Source organism: Carcharodon carcharias, chromosome 14 (assembly GCF_017639515.1).
Source record: "Carcharodon carcharias isolate sCarCar2 chromosome 14, sCarCar2.pri, whole genome shotgun sequence".
In the NCBI taxonomy this organism is placed as follows: Eukaryota; Metazoa; Chordata; class Chondrichthyes; order Lamniformes; family Lamnidae; genus Carcharodon; species Carcharodon carcharias.
Window position 1 is genome coordinate 145,168,548 of NC_054480.1, and position 20,581 is coordinate 145,189,128.

General features: G+C 44.2%; 1 protein-coding gene across 3 annotated transcripts in view; it reads left to right on the forward strand.

Moving 5' to 3' along the window:
• The window catches only part of LOC121287241 (phospholipid-transporting ATPase IC-like), a 126,645-nt gene that overhangs the window by 95,925 nt on the left and 10,139 nt on the right, over window positions 1–20,581 (forward strand). For all 3 annotated transcript variants that reach the window (XM_041204939.1, XM_041204940.1, XM_041204941.1), the window contains exons 19-25: window positions 254–365; window positions 3,218–3,293; window positions 4,026–4,170; window positions 6,604–6,880; window positions 11,357–11,580; window positions 15,537–15,620; window positions 20,296–20,541. In XM_041204939.1, coding sequence (XP_041060873.1) covers window positions 254–365; window positions 3,218–3,293; window positions 4,026–4,170; window positions 6,604–6,880; window positions 11,357–11,580; window positions 15,537–15,620; window positions 20,296–20,541 — 1,164 coding nt within the window. The remainder of the gene's footprint in view (window positions 1–253; window positions 366–3,217; window positions 3,294–4,025; window positions 4,171–6,603; window positions 6,881–11,356; window positions 11,581–15,536; window positions 15,621–20,295; window positions 20,542–20,581) is intronic.

A 20,581-nucleotide genomic window follows, 5' to 3' on the forward strand; every position in this document is an offset into this window, starting at 1 on the left:
TCTATTCAGTCATGGTCCAGGATTCTATGGCCCCCGCCACAAGAGTGTCTCCCCCTGCCAGCGGATGCAGCGAGCCATTTAAACCTCCATTCAGTTCGGCAGGACCTCAATGCCCTGCAGGGTGGGAGGGGCTGTAAAATCCTGGCCATGGTTCTCTATCGTACGCTCTCTTATTTTGAATATAATAGTTGCAAGTCCATAAGAAGGCCTTTGCTTAAGTGGCGTGAAGTCCTTATTTGCGTTTATATTGCAGCTTGTTGGAGCCACTGCTATTGAGGATAAATTGCAAGACGGAGTCCCTGAAACCATTCAGAACTTGAAGGAGGCAGATATTAAAATCTGGGTACTGACTGGAGACAAGAAAGGTGCTGGAACTGTCAGATTCTGTTTATCTATTGATATACTTATTTTTAAATATCCCTCATCAGCTTCCCCTGGTTTTCTTTCTGCCGTTCACTTCCACGTGCTTTTCACTGACCGACTGATTCGCTCTGTGATTATCCTGAATGTGGTCCACCCTCAGCAAGCGGAGGATGTAACAAATGGTAGGATAGTGACAACGCAACTGGGTTAGTAAATTAAAGCTAATGCTATTGGGACGTAGGTTCAAATCCCCCCATGGCAGTTGGTGGGGTTTAAATCCAATTAATTAATAAGTCTGGAATTGAAAATTAGTCTCAGTAATGGTGACTGTGAAGCTATCATTGATTGTTCTGGTCCACTACTGCCCCACTAAGGAGGGACATCTGCCATCCTTACCTGGTCCAGACCCACAGCAATGTAGTTGACCCTTGGTTAGGATGGATATCAAATACCGGCCTTGCCAGTGCTGCTTAAATCTTGTGAAAGAATAACCAAAAATAAATTAGATATTGATGGGGTGGTGGGGGGGGGTGGTGGGTGCCAGAATTGTGGGATGTTCTGTGGAGGCTGAGATGCTGTTAAAGAGTTTTTCATTTATCTTGAGAACAGTAACACCTGCGCCAGAATTTAACACTTTCCCCCACGCCCCCACCCCCCGCCTCAGTTTGAGGCGGGGTGGGTGGGGGTGGGTGGGGTTGGGGGTGTGTGGGGGTGGGTGGGGGTGGGGGTGGGTGGGGGTGGCGGTGGGGGTGGGTGGGGGTGGGTGGGGGTGGCGGTGGGGGTGGGTGGGAGTGGGGGTGGGGGTGGGTGGGGGTGGGTGTGTGGGGGTGGGTGGGGGTGGAATTCCTCCATGTTCCTGCCCCCGCCCCCCCCGCCTGGCAGTGATTTTCCGGTGGGGTGGGTAGGGCCTTGGATTGGAAGCTCGTCCTTACCCCAATTAAGGCCCTTGAATGTCCACTTAAGGGCCTTTACCCACCCACCCTCAGTTTTTAGGTTGGTGGACAGTTGGCAGCTTGGGGGGGATATCGTGTAAAGTAAGTAAGTTTGATCTCGGGTGGGAAAGGTGGTGGTGGTGCCTCCATCAGAAGCTCCATTCTGACTGGGGCCACCCTCCCCTTAAATCCCGGTGGCCTCAGGAACGTCCTCCCCCCTCTAACCCCCGAGACCCTTATCTCCGCCCCTCGTGACCCACCCAGGCCTTTCCTACCCTCCCTGACCAGGGACTCCTTCCACTTAACCTGTCCTCCAGTTCCTGGGACTTGGTGCCAGGCAACTCCTTGCAGTGCCCCTTCTGGCCGCTGCAGCGCTGGGCTTGGAGGGACCGGAGAGCAGCTGGACAATCAGACTGGCCGCCAGCTCCCCAAGATGGGACTTCCTACCCCCACAAAGTGAGGGCCCAAGTCCCCACCTTATGCCAATCGACACTTGTTGGAGCGTAATACGGCGTCAGGGCTGCTGGAGTTGACCCTTCGAATGGCAGGGGCCCCCACCATTCTGAAAACTCAGGCCCTGGAATTTCACAGGTCAGAATCTGAAACGAGAAACAAGTCAATGTTTTGTGTGTAGACATTTCATTTCTACTAATACCTTTATTATATTGAACAAAATGAAGGTGAGGGAGACCAACAGTAAGAATAATAAGATATGTTAACTATTTAGACTAAGAGGGGTTTTTAATAGTCTCTAGTTTCAAAAGTTTAAAGGAGGTAAAAACCTGATATAGGTAAATCACTTGTTATGTTACAGGCTGACAGCTGACGTACCTACCACCGTCATTATAAATCCATGAAAGTCACGGGGCGGGATTTGCCGGCCCTGACACCGATGGGCATCGCTGCAGGCAGGATGGGAATATTTGGAGAGCTGTTTAAGGTCACTGCTTTCCAAATTTCCCCATCCTGCCTGTGACAATGCCCACCATTGGCGGGACCACAAAATCCCGGCCATGGTCTATGAATCGGACAAGAGGCTCGGATGGTCGATTCTCATAATGTACAGGCAGTGAGCTAGTTCCCCATATTTACTCTGATAACAATTGGACCTCCGCACTGCATAGCAGAGCCCAGCTTGAATGATTAGGAAAAGGAGGAGAAAGGCACAGGTTGGTCACCCTCCCTAGACAGGAAGAGTAAAAATAAGTACCTAAGAATCATCTTGGCCAGGGAAAAGGGATTAGAATGTGAGAAGAGTGGAATATGTCACATGTCCTTGGATTCCTGAGACTACCAGAGTCTAGAAGCCCCTGTTAGACATGGGAAGTTTGTGGAATGACACACTGAAGGCACTTCAGCCTTTCCTAGTCCAAGTGGGTCAGATCTCAGTGCAACTACACAAGCTGTCATTGCTGACACACTTATGCCAAAATAACACTTCCAGTCTCACTAAGGACCAGCTGCTGTTGCCACGGCACTCAAAGCTTCTAAGAATCCCTTCAAAAGCCACTGCTCCACAATCCCACATCGAGGGCGACCGCTCCCACATCAGTGGAGCACCGAGGATCTGTGGCGTTTGGGAAGAGGAGAGAGCAGAGATGCTTATCAGCACTGCAGAATGGAGTCGGAATGAAGTAATTATCTCCAGGATGTGGAGTCTGTGACCATGGGAGGAGAGTATGAATGTGGCCAATATCTCATTCCCCAGAGCACTTCCTAGAAATTGTTACTGACAGGCTCAATACAGAGTCTGCGGCAGGAAGCAGTCACTGGTGATGTGAACAACTATATATTATCAACATTGGAACATAGGTGAATAAAGATATTGGGAAAAGCATGTGATTATTACTAAAGGACAGCACTCTGATTGAATGGGTGTTACCCTTCTTGAATTTTTTTCTGTCTTTTCCTATTTTTAACAGAAACAGCGATTAATATTGGATATTCCTGTAAATTACTCTCAGACCGTATGGTGCTTTTTGAGGGGCATGATATCAGGTGAGTGATGAATAACGCTGTTCCCTGTTGATGAATTGCTTCAGCTTTGGAATGTGACCACCAGAATATACGGGGTGTGGAAGATATTCTCCAATTTAAATGCCCGTGGCGTTAGCGAGGAGGTACGCAATAGTGGGGTGGGGGCCTGTTGCTATGAAGCCTCAAACCCAACAGTACTGACCAGGTCAGGGCTGAGGGTGCTCACAGTCTGGGAATCCTCTTGGTCTCAGCCACACCCTCTCTGGGTGACCTTTGAACCGGATGGCGGTGAAGATTGGAACCTACTGTTTCGGGGCTGGGCCTAATTCCAGGCCTTCCAACACACGCTGGATGGCCTGTGGTAATTGGCGGCTGCCGTCGTTACAAAAAGTAATGGCAAACTTTATTGTGTTGGTCCCTAAGCATGTGCCAAACATCATAAATGTGTCAAAGCACTTCATTTTATCACTTGTGTGTGAAATGTCCCTTTCTCTTCCAGATTACAACTCTGGCAGCATTAGAGTCCATTGCCCTCCCTCCCCCACCTTCTTGTGAGGTGCTTTTTTGTTTCTCACTGTTTATGTTCAGCAGCCCACTCTCTGTTAAGTTTGGCACTTTAACAGTGACCAGCTGCATGCTCAGTAGGTTTACACGTGTGACTTAACTGCTAGAGTATGATTGTGTGAAACGTGAGCTGTCCATCGGTGAGCCAATAATAACATTGTGCACGTTTCTGTTGGATCACCACCTCAGCAAAGCCCTAGAGAAGTTACAGAAGAGCAACTACACACACAAAGAAAACAACCTTGCAACCATTTCAGGGGCCATGAACAGCAGTGAGCAGCCTGACATGCTGTCGTGCAGTAACAAGGCACTGATTATCACAGGAAGCTTCCTGGTATGTTAATTGATTCTTTGACATATTTACTTCTGGAGTCTGTTAAGGATTCTTTTCCCAACTGCGTCATGTGCAGATCTTACCAATGACTAGGAAAATGAGACCATTTTACCTGTTCTAATGGAGTGTACTGTAACGATATCACAGATCACAGTGTGCTATATATATAACATGAACGAGGGGTCTAGAGCTGAGACTAGGCAGTCACATAACAGAGACTGAACTGAGTGAGATAATGACCTTGGTAAATGAAACTAATGGCTGGGGCTTGCCAAGGTTTCCAGATTGATTCCTGGGATGAGAGGGTTATCCTATGATGAGAGATTGAATAGAGTAGGCCTATATTCTCCGGATTTCAGAATAATGAGAAGTGATCTCAATGAAACATTAAAAGTTGTTAGAGGGCTTGACAGCGTACATGCTGAGAGGCTGGGCTGAATTTTCCTGGGTACATTGCAATCCTGACATCGGGATGAATTCTGAGTCAGGAAAACGGAAGTGGATCTGGCAGGACAATAAACATGACCCTCCCAGAGGCAGCCAGTGAAGAGGAGGAAAAACACTGGAACCCTGCACTCCTGTGTGAAATTACTGGTGCACCCACCTCCAAAACATTCCTCCACCTCCATGGCAAAACTCAGCTCACTGTTTTCACTGTCTGGACCGGCCAGAACGTGGGGCACAGTCTCAAGGTAAGGGGTCAGCCATTTAGGACTGAGATGAGGAGAAATTTCTTCACTCAGAGCGTTGTGAATCTTAAGAATTCTCTACCCTAAAGAGCTGTGGTTGCTCAGTTGCTGAGTACATTCAAGACTGAAATTGATACATATTTGTTTACTAATGAAGTCAAGGGATAATGGGTTAGGATGGCAAAATAGAGGTGAGGCCAATGATCATCCACGATCTTATTGAATGGTGGAGCAAGCGCAAAAGGCCATATAGCCTACTGCTGCTTCTATTCCTGAATATTTTCTTGTAACTATGCCCTGGAATGGATGTCAGACTGTTCCCATTGTTTGACTCTCTAATTGATTTTGTAAAATTGAGATTTAAAGTTTCTGCCTTGGCATAATTTTATACTTTCCAAAGAGAAACTGGCCAGTTCAGTGACAGGGTGAGCTGTTACTCTGCTGTGAATGTAACATTTTTGAAGTGCTATTTGAAAGGCTAATTTTATTTGAAAAGATTCTCTGGATAAAGCTGTGGAAGTCAGTTACTCTCCTGAGGTATTGGCAAGAGAGTGACACTACAGCTGCTGCAAGACCTCACTCCTGGAGTCTTCAGATTTGTACTTGTGGCTTGTGAGGTATTAAATTCCATCTATAATATTTTACTGTATCTTCAAGGCAGATTGAAAACCACCACTAGCACACAATCTATAGTAATTAAAAACAGTACAATGCAAGCACTACGCCATTAATGTTACAAGAGATAACCATACATACAACCACCAATGGATAATCAGTTCTTGTAAGTTCTCATGGGCGAGATGCCTGCCCAAGTCCCCTCCTTCAGACTGAGGAGAAGGTTTCTTCAACAATAACTTTTTTATATTTATTTCAATAGTAGGCAGGACTTAACACTGACAGGTTTTAATGTCCTATAAGAGTTCTCTATAATATGACATATCCAATGGAGTGTTGGACTCTTTGTTTAAACCATGGGGTAAAAGCCCTGCCCCAGCATAATCCACAAATTTCTCAGGCCATAATCAATCAAGTTTTTCATGATCTCATCCGATAGCATCTCCCATGATTAGTTTTCCTTGTAACATCCCAACCCTGGCCTTCAGACCAACTTTCAGGCATTTCATTGTTCATACTGTTCATATTGCCATTTTATTACTTGTTTCTTTTTGGAGCTGGTCATCATAGTTATTCAATCCATCTGTTCTCATTTTTTTATTAAACTATTGAAACATAAATGTTTCACTAAGGCCTATGTGTTTATTAACTTTTGCAGCCCAGTATGCATTTCTTAATTCGGCATGATTTAGCTGAAAGACTTAACATAGCTTTGAAGTGTGGCTGTCTGTTGTGCTTAGCTCTCTTTCTATGATGGGGCGCACCTCATAGCTAGACCTACCATGGCCTTAAAGATGTTGTTTCCCATTACAGTCTAGTGGTCCTTGCTTATCTGTGAAAAAGCAGCCTGTATCTTTTAGCAGGTTACTTTACTTTGAAAAGTCTCTTGGTCTTGCAAACTATGTTGATGAGATTTGGTCAATTTTAAACTTGGTTAAGTTATATCAAATGTGTATCCTTGCATTACTTCTACAGTGTTCACTGACTGCCGCTGAGAGACTGCGATACAACGGCAGGGAGGCCTTGATGGAACATCTCCTCCTACTGGTGAAGTCTTTAGCTCCAAGTATCAATTCCCTTTCAATAGCTCTTGCTGAATTTGTGACTCAATTTTCCAATCTATATTTAGGATAAATTCATTAGATGCTTGAATCAATCAAGAAGGAAGAAACCATGTTGCTGGAAGTTGAAGACAGCCATTAATCCGCAGTCAAGAGAGGACATTGACTGTGAGGAGGAGGCTCATGAGAGAGCGTTTGTGGAGCTGGCTTGCCAGTGCAAGGCTGTCATCTGTTGCCGCGTCACTCCCAAGCAGAAAGCCATGGTGGTGCAGCTGGTCAAAAAGCACAAAAGTGCCATCACACTGGCCATTGGGGATGGAGCAAATGATGTTAACATGTTGAAAAGTAAGAAAAGACTCTCAAAGTTCAAAGAGAGGAGGCAGGGCTAAGACCCAAGCCACAGGGCGGTTAGTTATCTTCAGTTGTTGGTCAATAACTATGGGACTATCTTGTGGATGGGCAAGATTGGTGTGAGTGTGGGGAGGGATGGGGTTAGGGGAGAGGGGAGGTGCAAGTTGAGGCGGATGGGAAGCTATCCAGCCATCCATAGCTGAACACCCACAGTATCTCAATCCCTGAGTCCTGTCCACATGATTGGAGACTAATCCGGTGGGAAGAGTTACATGGCTGATAGGCAGAAATGGGGTTTCAGGCAACGGGAGGAGAAAAAGGAATGCTAAAGGGTATGGAGAGCAAGCAGGAGAGCGTGATTCAACGAAGATATTTGTATAGAGCGAAACACCAGCACAGAATACTAGAAGCATGGATTTGAAGGATGAAAAGCCTCCTTTTATGCTGTAATATTCTATCATTCTATGACGAGAGCTGTCAGAAATGGTGGTGGCTTTACTTTCTAGGGACACTGAGCATTTAAAGGAACAGTAAAATTATTAGACACAAGCACAGCATTAGAAAAGTTCTGTGACCCTAGGCCACAACAGATTAACATTGCTTGTCAGCTGTCTCTGATGTATTAATAAAAAGGCAAATTTGACACTTAAGAGCTTTACAGCTGGGGGCACATTGATCATATTGACAGTGTCACAACCACATCTGCTGCTGAATTCCTGTCCATTTGGGTGCTAATCCCACACTAGGAAGTATGCTCACCACAAAACCCGGGTACTTATTGGCCCGGAAACCTGCCAGGAAACCAGGTAGCCTAATAGCCCTTAACTCAAAGACATTAGCCTAAGTGATTCCAAGATTTTTGCCACCATTACTGAAATCTAATTTGACGTATTGATTGCTCTTTATATGAAGAACTTCCCGACATCAAGCCTACATTTTCCCTTTTGAGTTTGAACCTGTGTCCCCTTCGTTCTCCCAATTTTACTTTTAATCATTTTCTGGCTTTTGCCTTTTCCATTGTGGTTAAATACTTGTTCATTTCTCCTTAAGAAAGTCCTGAAGCTAGAACGGGGACATCAATATTGGTGTCGACCTACCACCTGTAGACCTGACCAGTGCCTCACACTGTTTACAGGAACTGTGCTGCCATCTAGTGGCTTTCATAATAGTTACTTCTTCATCTTCAGCATCGCAACACACTAAAGACCCAGTTCTGAAGAGGAGCCTATTTCGGGAAACTGTCCGCCTTTAGGGAATCAGGGGAAAATATCCAAATCATTCCAGTTTTTCTTCTCAGGGTAATTGAAAGGTTCCGTTTAAGAAAATCAGTGAAGCTAAGCATATCAAGATGTAATTTAAAAGGTCTGGGCACTGAAAGATGGACCAGCCCTGCATTATGCCATTTAAATGAATGGTAACATCTTCAGATACATATGCAGTGTTAGAAACATGCTGTGAACCTATGTCATAGCAGGTAAATGTTGGCTGGTGGATGTCCACTTGTCCTGTTTAATAATAAACAGGCAAATCTCAGGGTGGCAGCCGGTGACTAGTGGAGTTCCGCAGGGGACAGTGTTGGGACCACAACTTTTCACTTTATACATTAATGATCTAGATGAAGGAACTGAGGGCATCTTGGATAAGTTTGCAGATGATACAAAGATAGGTGGAGGGACAGGTAGTATTGAGGAGGCGGGGAGGCTGCAGAAGGATTTGGACAGGTTAGGAGAATAGGCAAAGAAGTGGCAGATGGAATACAACGTGGGGAAGTGTGAGGTCATGTACTTTGGTAGGAAGAATAGAGGCATAGACTATTTTCTAAATGGGGAGATAATTCAGAAATCTGGAGTGCAAAGGGACTTGGGAGTCCTAGCCCAGGATTCTCTTAAGGTTAACTTGCAGGTTGAGTCGGTGGTTAGGAAGGCAAATGCAATGTTGGCATTTATTTTGAGAGGACTGGAATATAAAAGCAGGGATGTGCTGCTGAGGCTTTATAAGGCTATGGTCAGACCACGTTTAGAATATTGTGAGTAATTCTGGGCCCCGTATCTCAGGAAGGATGTGCTGGCCCTGGAGAGGGTCCAGAGGAGGTTCACGAGAACAATCTCAGGAATGAAAGGCTTAACATATGAGGAACGTTTGAGGACTCTGGGTCTATACTCGATGGAGTTTAGAAGGATGAGGGGGGATCTGATTGAAATTTACAGAATACTAAAAGGCCTGGATAGAGTGGACGTGGGGAAGATGTTTCCATTAGTAGGAGAGACTAGGACCCGAGGGCACAGCCTCAGAGTAAAGGGAAGACCTTTTAGAACAGCGATGAGGAGAAACTTCTTTAGCCAGAGAGTGATGAATCTATGGAATTCATTGCCACAGAAGGCTGTGGAGGCCAGGTTATTGTGTATTTAAGACTGAGATAGATAGGTTCTTGATTGGTAAGGGGATCAAAGGTTACGGGGAGAAGGCGGGAGAATGGGGTTGAGAAACTTATCAGCCATGATTGAATGGCGGAGCAGACTCGATGGACCGAATGGCCTAATTTCTGCTCCTATATCTTATGGTCTTGTGGTCTAAATCACACATTTAAAATCCAGATTTTGTGAGAGATCTTCTATTTTGATGTGTCACCAGGGTGTGGGAAGGGGACTTGGAGTTTATGGTGTTGATAGGGGGGGATTGTTTACCTGAGCAATAACTGGGTTTCAGTGAGTTTCACTGTATTCTCATAACTTTCACAAAGATATAAAAAACAGCTTAAAATGATGAAGGTTTTATAATGCCTACATTCCCCCCTCGCCCCCCTTTCCTGTTACCAGGAGGACACCTCCAGGCAACTGGCTTAGTCCCTGATGCCTTGGGAGGACCTACAGACTGTTGGCCTGTCGATTTCTTTAGTAGGCCGCTAACTTAACTCAGTTGGCTACCTGCCACTTGCGAGTAGGTAACCCTTCAGACTCCCATCCTGCCTCCAGGAATAAAGACCCGGGCAGGGATGGTTCCAGCAAACTGACACACCGGCCGGCGGTGTGAATTTTTACACCCGTCAGCCTCTGTACTCACCTCCGTATGGGGGTGAGAGGTCAGCCTGGGCACATTCGTGACAATTTGGCTTTGTGTTTGACCCAGGAGCCATCGGCAGCAGGCAGAGTGGGTTTTGTAAATGTGGCAGGCCTAAACTAGCTCAGTGAGTGAACGCTGATGTTAAAAAAAACAGAAACAAAATCCTGCGGATGTTGGAAATCTGAAATAAAAACAGAAAGTGCTGGAAAAACTCAGCAGGTCTGGCAGCATCGGCAGAGAGAGAGAGAAACAGAATGAAGAAGAGTCATATTGGACTCGAAATGTGAACTCTGTTTCTCTCTCTCCACAGATGCTGCCAGACCTGCTGGTGTTAGAAGGTTTGACTCAGTTTTTAACTCTAGTGGGTGATATTATTTTTGTTCATTTAAATGGGAGAAAAGTAACTGCTTATTTATGGGATTTTAAGGAGTTCAGGAATGTGAACAGTTTGTCAGGGCAGTGATCTTATAGTGAGTGGGTGACTCAAAAGAAAAGGAGAGTTCTTACAAGTAGATTTTATGTATTTAGGATAAGTTGTGGACCTCTACATATCGAGCAGGACAGCTAGGTTCCCCAAACTTTTTCCACTGCCTTGAATTATTTGCTGATTTTTTTTAAAAAATCCACCGTGTGTGTTTGAACATTTCACATTCTGCAGCTGATTGTTGAAGCAGCCATTCCGGACAACAGGGGGTCATCTTAACCCAAACCACCCCCCACCCCGCCTTTGGCTGGAAAATGATGGGATCGGATCTGCCACCCATTCTCCCCACACCCCGCGCCCCCCCCACCCCTGGACCCCACCTATTTGTCTTCACTCTTGACCTCACTGGAGAGTAAATTAGGTTGGAGTCGAACATTGCTGGCCAATCCTCTCCCATCAGTTTCCTGTTTGGACGCATCAAGTTAAAATGACCCCTGTCTCTGCTCTCTGACTTTTTCTTCTCATCTTCCCCTGCCACCCACCTTGTGGATGACCACTGACCATTCTTCCCGAGTGCCTGAAGGCCCCAGTAAGTTCAGTTCTTTTGTTTTATTATTAAATATCAGTTGCCATAATTTAGAATGGTCGTTTAGTATTTAAATTTGCTTTGCACTGCCTTTGGAGCAAGTCATCCCTGACAGAAGGTGCAGAATAGATAGGCTGATAGATAATGCTGTTTACGAGATCTAGTCCCGCATCAGCTCTGCCTTCACTGTGTGGGGCTGATGTTGACTTCATTGCCCGTTTGCCCTGGAGAAGGTGCAGCTGGGCCTTCCTCTTGAATGGCATTGGGTTTTTGGACACCTACCATCCATTCGGAGCTGCAAAAATCCATATCGCTCAATAATCTGTGAATGGCCTAAACAAACTGTGCGTTCCTCTGTAAGTAGCGAGTGACCTTACAAACAGATTGTGTGTTTCCCCAGCGGCACATATCGGAGTTGGAATCAGCGGGCAGGAGGGCATGCAAGCCGTTTTGTCCAGCGATTACTCACTCGCGCAGTTCCGCTACCTTGAACGGCTGCTTCTGGTTCATGGACGATGGTCTTACTTAAGGATCTGCAAGTTCCTGAGATATTTCCTCTACAAGACATTTGCATTTTCCTTTGTCCAAATCTGGTTTTCATTCTTTAATGGATTTTCCGCTATGGTAAGTAAGAATATCTTAACATTGCTGCTTTTGTTTACCTAAGGGTCCAGTTTGATGGGGAACACGGGATAGAAAAAGTGTAGGTCGTTAAAAACTCAGTTTGAGAGTTTTCGGCTCCAGGAAATGTCTGACTTCAACAAACTGAAAGCCACCAAATTTGTTTGATATAAAACAAGCCCGATTTGACAATATGAAAAAAAAAACTTGAAGATTTTCCCCTTGCAATCCCAGTCCTTTTTTTTTGCTATTAAAATTTTGTTCTGTTTCCTTAGCATAAAAGGCTCAAGAATTTCTCACTTACTTAAGTTTCATACATTAGGAACCCAATAAAAGTGAAATTTCTGAATGTTTGTCATCATTCTGATATCCCAGTGGACACATGTTGCTAGGCCACCTAATATTAAGCTCACTGCTCACTTTTTTTAGAGGGATTTAGAATGTATGAACTTGTTCCTCCAACATTTCTCCACAGTCATCCAGCTGGGTGGGACTGTGCCTGGTTATTAGCTAATTAATCGGAGCTAGAGTATCGTTTGCAATGGCTTCTTTTCCCAAACTTGCACCATTACCTCAGTTACCATCTGGCTCTATCCTTGGTCCCTTTCTATTTTTCCTCTACATGCTGCCTCCCAGCGACATCATCTGAAAGTATCACTGTATCAGCAATTGCATTATCAAGGTCCAATAATCTTGTTGGCTGGCAATTACATTGGTAAGACAGTTGCATTGTTAAAACAGCTGATGGGCATTGGCTCAACATTAATGGGGTACAGATGTAGGGGAGAAAGGAACTGGGAGTTTGTCACTCTGAGCTGGCTGAAGAATAAACTTGCTTGAGGTAAAAGACCATCTTCAGACTCATCTTTCCCTATATACAATTATTGGAGTTAACAGAAGGCACAGCATTAGCTTGCACATATATGCCAAAAACACCCAACTCTACCTCGCCACCCCCTCTCTCGACTCTTCCACTGTTGCTAAACTATCAGTCTGTTTATCTGACATCCAGTATTAGATGAACAAGAGTTTCCTGCAATTAAATAGAGTAAACCAGACTATTTGCAACCCTTGGTGTCATATTTCAGCCCAAGATGAGCTTCCAACTACAGACCTGTACGATTACTAAGAACCCTTTTATTCACCTCCATAGCGTAACCTGAGGCAGAAGCAAGGTCAGGCAATCTGCTGCTGAAACCCTCATTCACGCCTTTGTTACCTCTAGACTCGACTATTCTAATGCACGTCTAACAGCATCTGTGGAGAGAAAAAGAGAGTTAACCTTTCGAGTCCTTATGACTCTTCTTCAGAGCGGACTCAGACATACAGACTCAAAACGTTAACTCTCTTTTTCTCTCCACAGATGCTGTTAGACCTGCTGAGTTTTTTCAGCATTTTCTGTTCTTGTTTCAGATTTCCAGCATCTGCAGTACTTCGCTTTTATCTATTCGAATGCACTCCTGGCTGATCTCCCATATTCTACTTTATGTAAACTTAAGGTCATCCAGAACTCTGCTGCCCTTGTCCTTACTTGCACGAAGACCCATTCACCCGGTGCTTGCTGACTTACATTGTTTCCCAGTCAAGCAACGCCTTGATTTTACAATTCTCATCCTTGTTTTCTCACCCCTTCCTATCACTTTAATCTCCTCCAGCCCCACAAATCTCTGAGATATCTATACTCATCTAATCCTGGCCTCTTGAGCATCTCCTATTTTAATCACTCCACCGTTAGTGGCCATGCCTTTAGCTGCCTAGGCCCTAACCTCTGGAATTATCTCCCCAAACCTCTCTGACTCATTTCTTCTCTTTTTTCTGTTAAGATGCTCCTTAAAACCTACCTATCCCAGTGTGGCTTATGTGTTTTGATGACTAATTTTGCTTTATAATACTCAAGCGATGTACTTTGGAAAGTTTTATTAAGTTATAGGTGAATATAAACATATGTTTTTGTAAACATTTCCTATTAATGTTCTCCCAAACTATCAGCACTGTTTAGAAACCTTAATTAATAGAAATGGGCCACTTGAGAGACTGTAAGAAGCTGTGGGATAAATGGCGAAAACATACTTCAGGCCTGTCAGCATCTGAAAGAGACAATACAAATTCATCCCTCATAAAAATTTATGTAACCTCCTCTCCTCTCACATCTGGAGTTGACTTGGACCCAGCTCCAATTGATGGGATCAAGATCCCTTTCTACCTGCTAGCAAAGTCATACACGAAATGTGTTTGGGTTGTGTATGACTCAGGTTATAGTAGAAAAGGGTGGCTAAACCAAAACTGCCCCTAATTAGGCACAAATTGAAATTCTCATGGAGGGTGGGTCATAATATATTTAGATATTTATGTCACTGCTGTTTCATAATTTTCAGTCTGTAAATAGTTCTTGTTACAATCCCCGTAGAGACTGATAACTTTTTGAAAAGTTATTTGAATTCCCGGTGACCAACTTAAAGGAATTGCAGAACAAGATTTCAAGTTTTAAGAATTTTACTGTAACAAAAAAGCAACATCGACTAAACATTATTTAGCAGACAACTAATACTTTAAACTACAGAAGAGATAACCCTTATTAATGCGTTAACACGAATGATAACCCCACGCTCTCTCTACGGGGAGAATTTTCTCCCCATTGGATGGGGTTGGACGGGTGCACATTGATCGCCACCCACGATCGGCTACGCGCCGCCATTTTACATGGGCGGGCCAATTAAGGCCTGTCCAACATGATGCGCACCTGGAAGTGCTGAGTGTGACCTATGCGGGCGGGTGGGGAGGGGAGGAGGGAGAGTCAGGGCAGCGAGGAGGGAGAGTCAGGGCACAGAGCTGCCTCAGCGAGGAGGGAGAGTCAGGGCAAATATTATACATTTCACCATATTTTTACTTTTCTTTAGCTCTGAAGAAGAGTCATACAGACTCGAAACTTTAACTCTGTCTTTCTCTCCACAGATGCTGCCAGACCTGCTGAGTTTTTCCAGCATTTTTTATTTTTACACCCAGGCTTCTTGTTGGGGGAAGAATTTGAAGTAGATCACATGACCCTCTTCATTCCTCCGTTCTTGAATTAGAGTCAGTTCAAAACATAATCACCTTATAAAACCTTGCATTTGTAACATTCTTCGTGTGTCTCTCATTGTTACTATTACTGTGCCTGTAGAAACTGAGTTAAAATTCAGTCCTATATATTATTGAGAAAGTGCCCAAGGGTTGCTTGAGTCATATCCGCATCTATCTAAGAGGGATCTAGTTCCCCCATGATCAACCAGCTCCCTCTCCAGTTTCCCGAATTTTTGATGGGGGCACACCGGTGATATTTCTCCAATCCCAAAAAACCTGTTTGTGCACACTCTGACCCCTGACCTCATGAACTTTGCTGGGCTCAGAGACATGCGAGTAGCCTGGATGTTGAATAGGAAGATTGAACTTCCTCCTCCTATTCCAAAGCCCTGGCGATTGGCCTCCAAGAGACCAGTTTCTATCTTTACATCTCAGTCAGTGCATCCCCGGCGCTTCCAGCCTCTCTTACGAAGTTGGAAGTGTTGTCAACAAGAATATCAGGCTGTTAGAGACTTTCTGAGCACACCACCCTTGTTTAACGCAGATAGTGTTATTTTTTTTGACAACGTCTCTACCATTGATGAACTGTTGATTAATGCCTCAATTTTCTCAGCTAATTCTAAAACCTGTTAACAGTAAATTCATAGTCTTTAAGTTCTTTTGCAGCGTAAGTGATCCTGGTGTATGAATTGGAGCGGAAAAATAGTCAAAAGTGCCAGTTCTCTGACAGAATGTTAAAAAAATGAAATGGAAAATATGCCCACATGCTACCAAATCCACTGTTCCTCAATCAATTTAAATTTGCATTGAAACGTGGCTTATTTTAACTTGCTTTGTGTCTGCTTGCTCTTTAACCAACACGCACGTTCTCATATGCCTAATTTTTGTTTTATCCAAAGTCTGTTTTTGAGAAGTGGTGCATCACCTTCTACAAGGTGGCGTACAGCTGGCTGCCTGTTCTGTTCTTGGGGGCGCTGGATCAGGTAAGATGCCATCAAACCTCAAGTGCCCACCTAAAGTGAAAATAAACGGGGCGATCTCGAATACGCTCAGAACATTTGTGAGGCCCTAAAGTTGTTGGGGGGTAAAAATTGCGATTCTTCAGTGAATCACACTGAATTCTCAGCACAGAAACAGACCATTCAACCCAACTGGTCAAAGTGTCTACGGTGGGATTTTCCAACCCTGACGCCGGTGGGCATTGTCGTGGGCAGGGCAGGAAACGTTGGAGAGCTGATATGGAAAATCCGGTCTGGATTCCACAGCAGCTCCCCTCTCACTCTAATTACCTCTTTCCATGCTGCTACTCCCCCTGTTCCTCGCCCCCCCCCACCACCTCCCAGTATTCTTTCATTCCCATCTTGTATGTATGCACCATGTCTCCCCTTAAATGCACCGATGTTATCTGCTTTAGTCATCCTATGTCACAGTGAGACCCACATGCACACCACTGTTTAAAGAAATTCCTCCTGAATACTTTATTTGATCTGTTAGTGACTATATCGTATTTGTGGTCCCTTATAATGTAACCAACTTATTCCTTTGTTTAACAAAAACAGAATTACCTGGAAAAACTCAGTAGGTCTGGCAGCATTGGCGGAGAAGAAAAGAGTTGACGTTTCAAGTCCTCATGACCCTTCGACAGAAGGGTCATGAGGACTTGAAACGTCAACTCTTTTCTTCTCCGCCGATGCTGCCGGACCTACTGAGTTTTTCCAGGTAATTCTGTTTTTTTTTTGTATTTCCTGCATCCGCAGTTTTTTGTTTTTATTCCTTTGTTTATCCCAGCCTATAAAACGAGTAAAGAAAAACCCTAGTAATTGCCCACCCACATTCTTTAATTCTGTTCCCAATCATGAGAGTGAGTGCAACTTATCAAGGTGACATTATTTCTAATGAGTTGTGTAGTCAGTCACACCCCAAACTAAAAGCTCTTAAGATTGTCATCCAGCCTGACTCCATCTACAGGACAACTTGATTGAGATTTTCTGCTTTCCTGGAATTTGGTGCATTTGGAAGATTCACCTTCTGCAGCCGTGGAGGATTTTTCAGGCTAGTGTTGGGCTAGTGTCGAGTGATTCTGCAGCTGGGAGTGGATGGAGAACGATTATTAGGCCTAGTGGCTGGGAGCAGGAAAAATAGTTTAAAAGGCAGAGAGGGGTGCAAACGCACAGGAAGGTCCATCAGTTTCTGGAAGAAGTGGGACCCGTCTTCCATGCTCCTAAAAGATTGCCGCTGTTGAAAGATCTTTGCTGTCTGTGGGCCTGTCATTTTCTGCTTTATGCAGGTAAACCTGCTGTTCATTTCTGGCACTTCTTCTGTTTTAATTCAGATTTTTGGCAGTTATGATTGCCTTTTATCCCCTTATTAAATCTATTTTATTTTGCTCATTTTATTGCCCCATGGCATTGTGATTAAATTGATTATTTTCGGTGAATTCTGGTTGCCAGCAAGGTGGTACCATGTTGAACTAATGTCTGGCAATCTCTGGGTGCAACCCATGTGGCAGGGTTTGCATTCTGACTTCCTGCTTTCCTGGTGTAACTCTGGATCGTTATTTGGGAGCAGTGCCGATTCTCCCCACCATCGTGGGCATTTTCTGCTAGAAGTAACTTCAGGCGTTTAAAATGCTTGTCCAGAGTTGGATGAATGTGTTACAGTTACACATAAATTGCAGGAAGGATCCATATGAAGTGTTTTCCATCATTTGCACCTTTGTAACATTCCTGGTATCCAATGTTGCTCATTGGACATGAATGGTAAAATAACCAGAGGCGACATGAGGGAAAGGTGTTTTTATGCAAGGAGTGGTTACAATTTGGAATATACTGGGGGAGATGGTGGTGAAGTGGTCATGTCACTGAGCTAGTAATCCAGCGGCCCAGTCTAATGACCTGGGGACATGGGTTCAAATCCCACCATAGCAGCTGGGGAGATTTGAATTCAGTTCATAAATTTTGGCATTGAAAGCTAGTCCCAGTAATAGTAACCATGAAACTATCATCAATCATTGTGAAGACCCAACTGGTTCACTAATGCCCTTAGGGGTAGGGAATTTGCTGTCCTGGTCTGGCCTACATGTGACTTCAGACCCACAGCAATGTGGTTGACTGCCCTCTGAAATGGCCTAGCAAGACACTCAACTTGAGGGCAACAAATGCTGGCCTTTCCAGCAAGGCCCACATTCCATGAAGATCGTGTGGAAGCAAGTTTAACAGTACCTTTTGAAAGGGAATTGGATAAATATTTGAAGGAGAAAAGATTGGAGGAATATGGGAGGACAGGGGACTGGGTCTAATCGGATTGCTCTTTGAAAGTGCCAGGGTGGACTCGATAGGCTGAATGGCCTCCTCCTGTGCTATACTATTCTATGATTCTGAGAGTCATGCACTTGCTTCTAAAATGGATGTAATTTTGATCTTTTCTTTAAAAATCAAAATATTTTAAAAACAATTTAAGTTTTTGACCAGCAATGGTCCACAGTCAGTTCCTTCACCACCCTCTCCAAGCAAAACCCCCAACAGGAAGCAGGGCATCCTCTAAAAACCTACCCGCATGTCTCTGATTCTAATAATTCAGACAGTGGTGTGTCCTTGTGGCTCCCTCGCAGTCATGCACTGGCTTAAGATTATGACAAAGGAATTGAATACAAGCTGGGATAAAAACTTAAAAAAAACATTTGATTAGTTTCAATTGTTGACCAAACATTGAATATTAAAAAGTGGAAGTCATAAACTAGGAAGGAATAATTCCAAGGGTGGATACTTACATTCTTTTATGGGTCAGAAAGATCTGATTCAAAAGCCCAGATTTTCGCTTCTGAGGTGGGTACACAGAGTTGGGAAATGTTCTGGCTTAATGTACCCACCTCGAGAAAGTATGATCTTCATTTGGGGGGGGGGGCAGGGGGAGGAGTGGTGCAAAGGTGCATGATGGTATCAGACGTGCTGCCCCTGGAAACGGTTTGGAGGCGGACACAGAGGCTGCTGAGTGCCTAGGCATGCTGGTTAAAAGACTCACCTCCGTTCTCTGGAACTTTTTCCCAGTTGTTTTATTCAGTATTAGGCCCTCTAGCCCTCACCCCTCAGATCCCCTCACGCCCCCATCCATTCCCCATGCCAACACATGCCCCCTCCACACAACCCCAGTAGCCTCTTCTAGCCCCATGCCAACTCATGCCAACACATACCCCCTCCATGGCCCATTATAACCCCTGTGCCAACTTGATGCCAACTCATGTGAACACATGGCCCCTGACCCACCATCCTTTGCCCTTACACCCTCCATGCCAACTCACCCAGCATTCACCCTGGGCAGACTTCAGGAGCCATGCTGAGATGAAATAAAATAATGTACTAATTATCTATTACAGACTTCAGTGTATAAAAATACACTCCCATTGAAAAAAGGCCATTCAACATTTAAATCCCCTCAAGTACTTATAGCACCCCAACTGTGAAATTAATATGATAGCCATTAGCATTGTCAACAAACAATTATTGAAAAGTCAAGTACCAATTTTTTTCAACTCAGAGACTCAGCAGGCTTTTTTTTCCAAAACTTAAACTGCAGAGGATTTAAATAACTTGAGAACTTGACCATTCCACAGACCTTATCTGCCTTTTACAGCATTCAGGTCTACTCTTAAAAATTGTAAGTCACATATTGTGGGAAATAGAATTCTGCAGTGAAATTGAGGCCTGTACGTTGAGTTCAAATGGCCCTGCTGAGTTTGGGTTTCCCCCATGTGTGAATCACACCTTCCCTCTTTGCCCTACTGGTAAATGTAGGATCTGTCAGAAATGGTAGCAATCGGGGCTCCCGTGCCATTTTGTACAAGGCACAGAGTCTCCATAACTCTGTCAAAATTCAGGCCATAACGTTTTCCTGACAAAAGGTGGTGCTATTTTGTTGTGAATATTTCAGCGTAAAATGTTTTGTAAGCATGCATGTGGTTTCCTCAGAATCAGGAATAATGATTCGCCAGTTTTATTTATCCTTGCAGGATGGTTATACTGGCAATTGATAGAAGAACATTCATGATGTGGGGGTAACTTTTTCACTTATGTCACCTAGGAAGAGGCCTGATCTGGTTTGGCCAGCTGACCATTTTACAGTTTGAACAGTTTTGTTCCCCGCTGACTTCAGCAGAGAGTAAACTTGGGCAGGGTGTGGAGCAGGCAGCCAACCTGAACCCAACCATTTCCTACCAGGGTTAAAATTAGCCCCTACTATGGTTTAAAGTGTAACCACCCCTGGGTAACTTAACCGAGGTCTTGGCTTTCTTAATGGATGGAGTATGGTATGGAGACAGCAGCAAAATAAGTACACTCCCCTTTAAGTGTCCTTGCTTGCCTACACAACCATAATCATTACATTTTAAAAGTGATTCATTGTGAAAAGCCCTTTGAAACATATTAAGGTGCAACGTCCGTGAGTGTTATGGCCAGTTTTATTCTGCTGCCTTGGCTGTCCTGTCCACATCAGACTGTTTGCATCCATATTGATGTTGGAACTCCCTGGCCACAATTTTGACTTATAACTCCAGGCAACTAAGAAAGCTTGGTTGTTCCCTTTATAATATTTACAAATCAATCAAGTGTTGGGTTATTACACTTCTCAATGCTTCTGACTGTGTTTGTATTTTTGGAATTACAGGATGTAAGTGACGAACTGAGCATCAAGTATCCGAAACTCTACAGAATTGGACAGCGGAATGAACTATTTAATTACAGGATCTTCTTATTTACTCTTTTTCATGGCTTTCTAAGTTCATTAGTTATATTTTTTATACCGTATGGAGCATTCTTCGAGATTGCGGGACGAGATGGAATAACAGTCTCGGATTACCAGTCCTTAGCAACGATTGTTGGCACTGCTGTGGTGCTGTCTGTTAATGTGGAGGTAAGTCCGCAGTTAAATCTTTGTCCATCACAGGTCTATG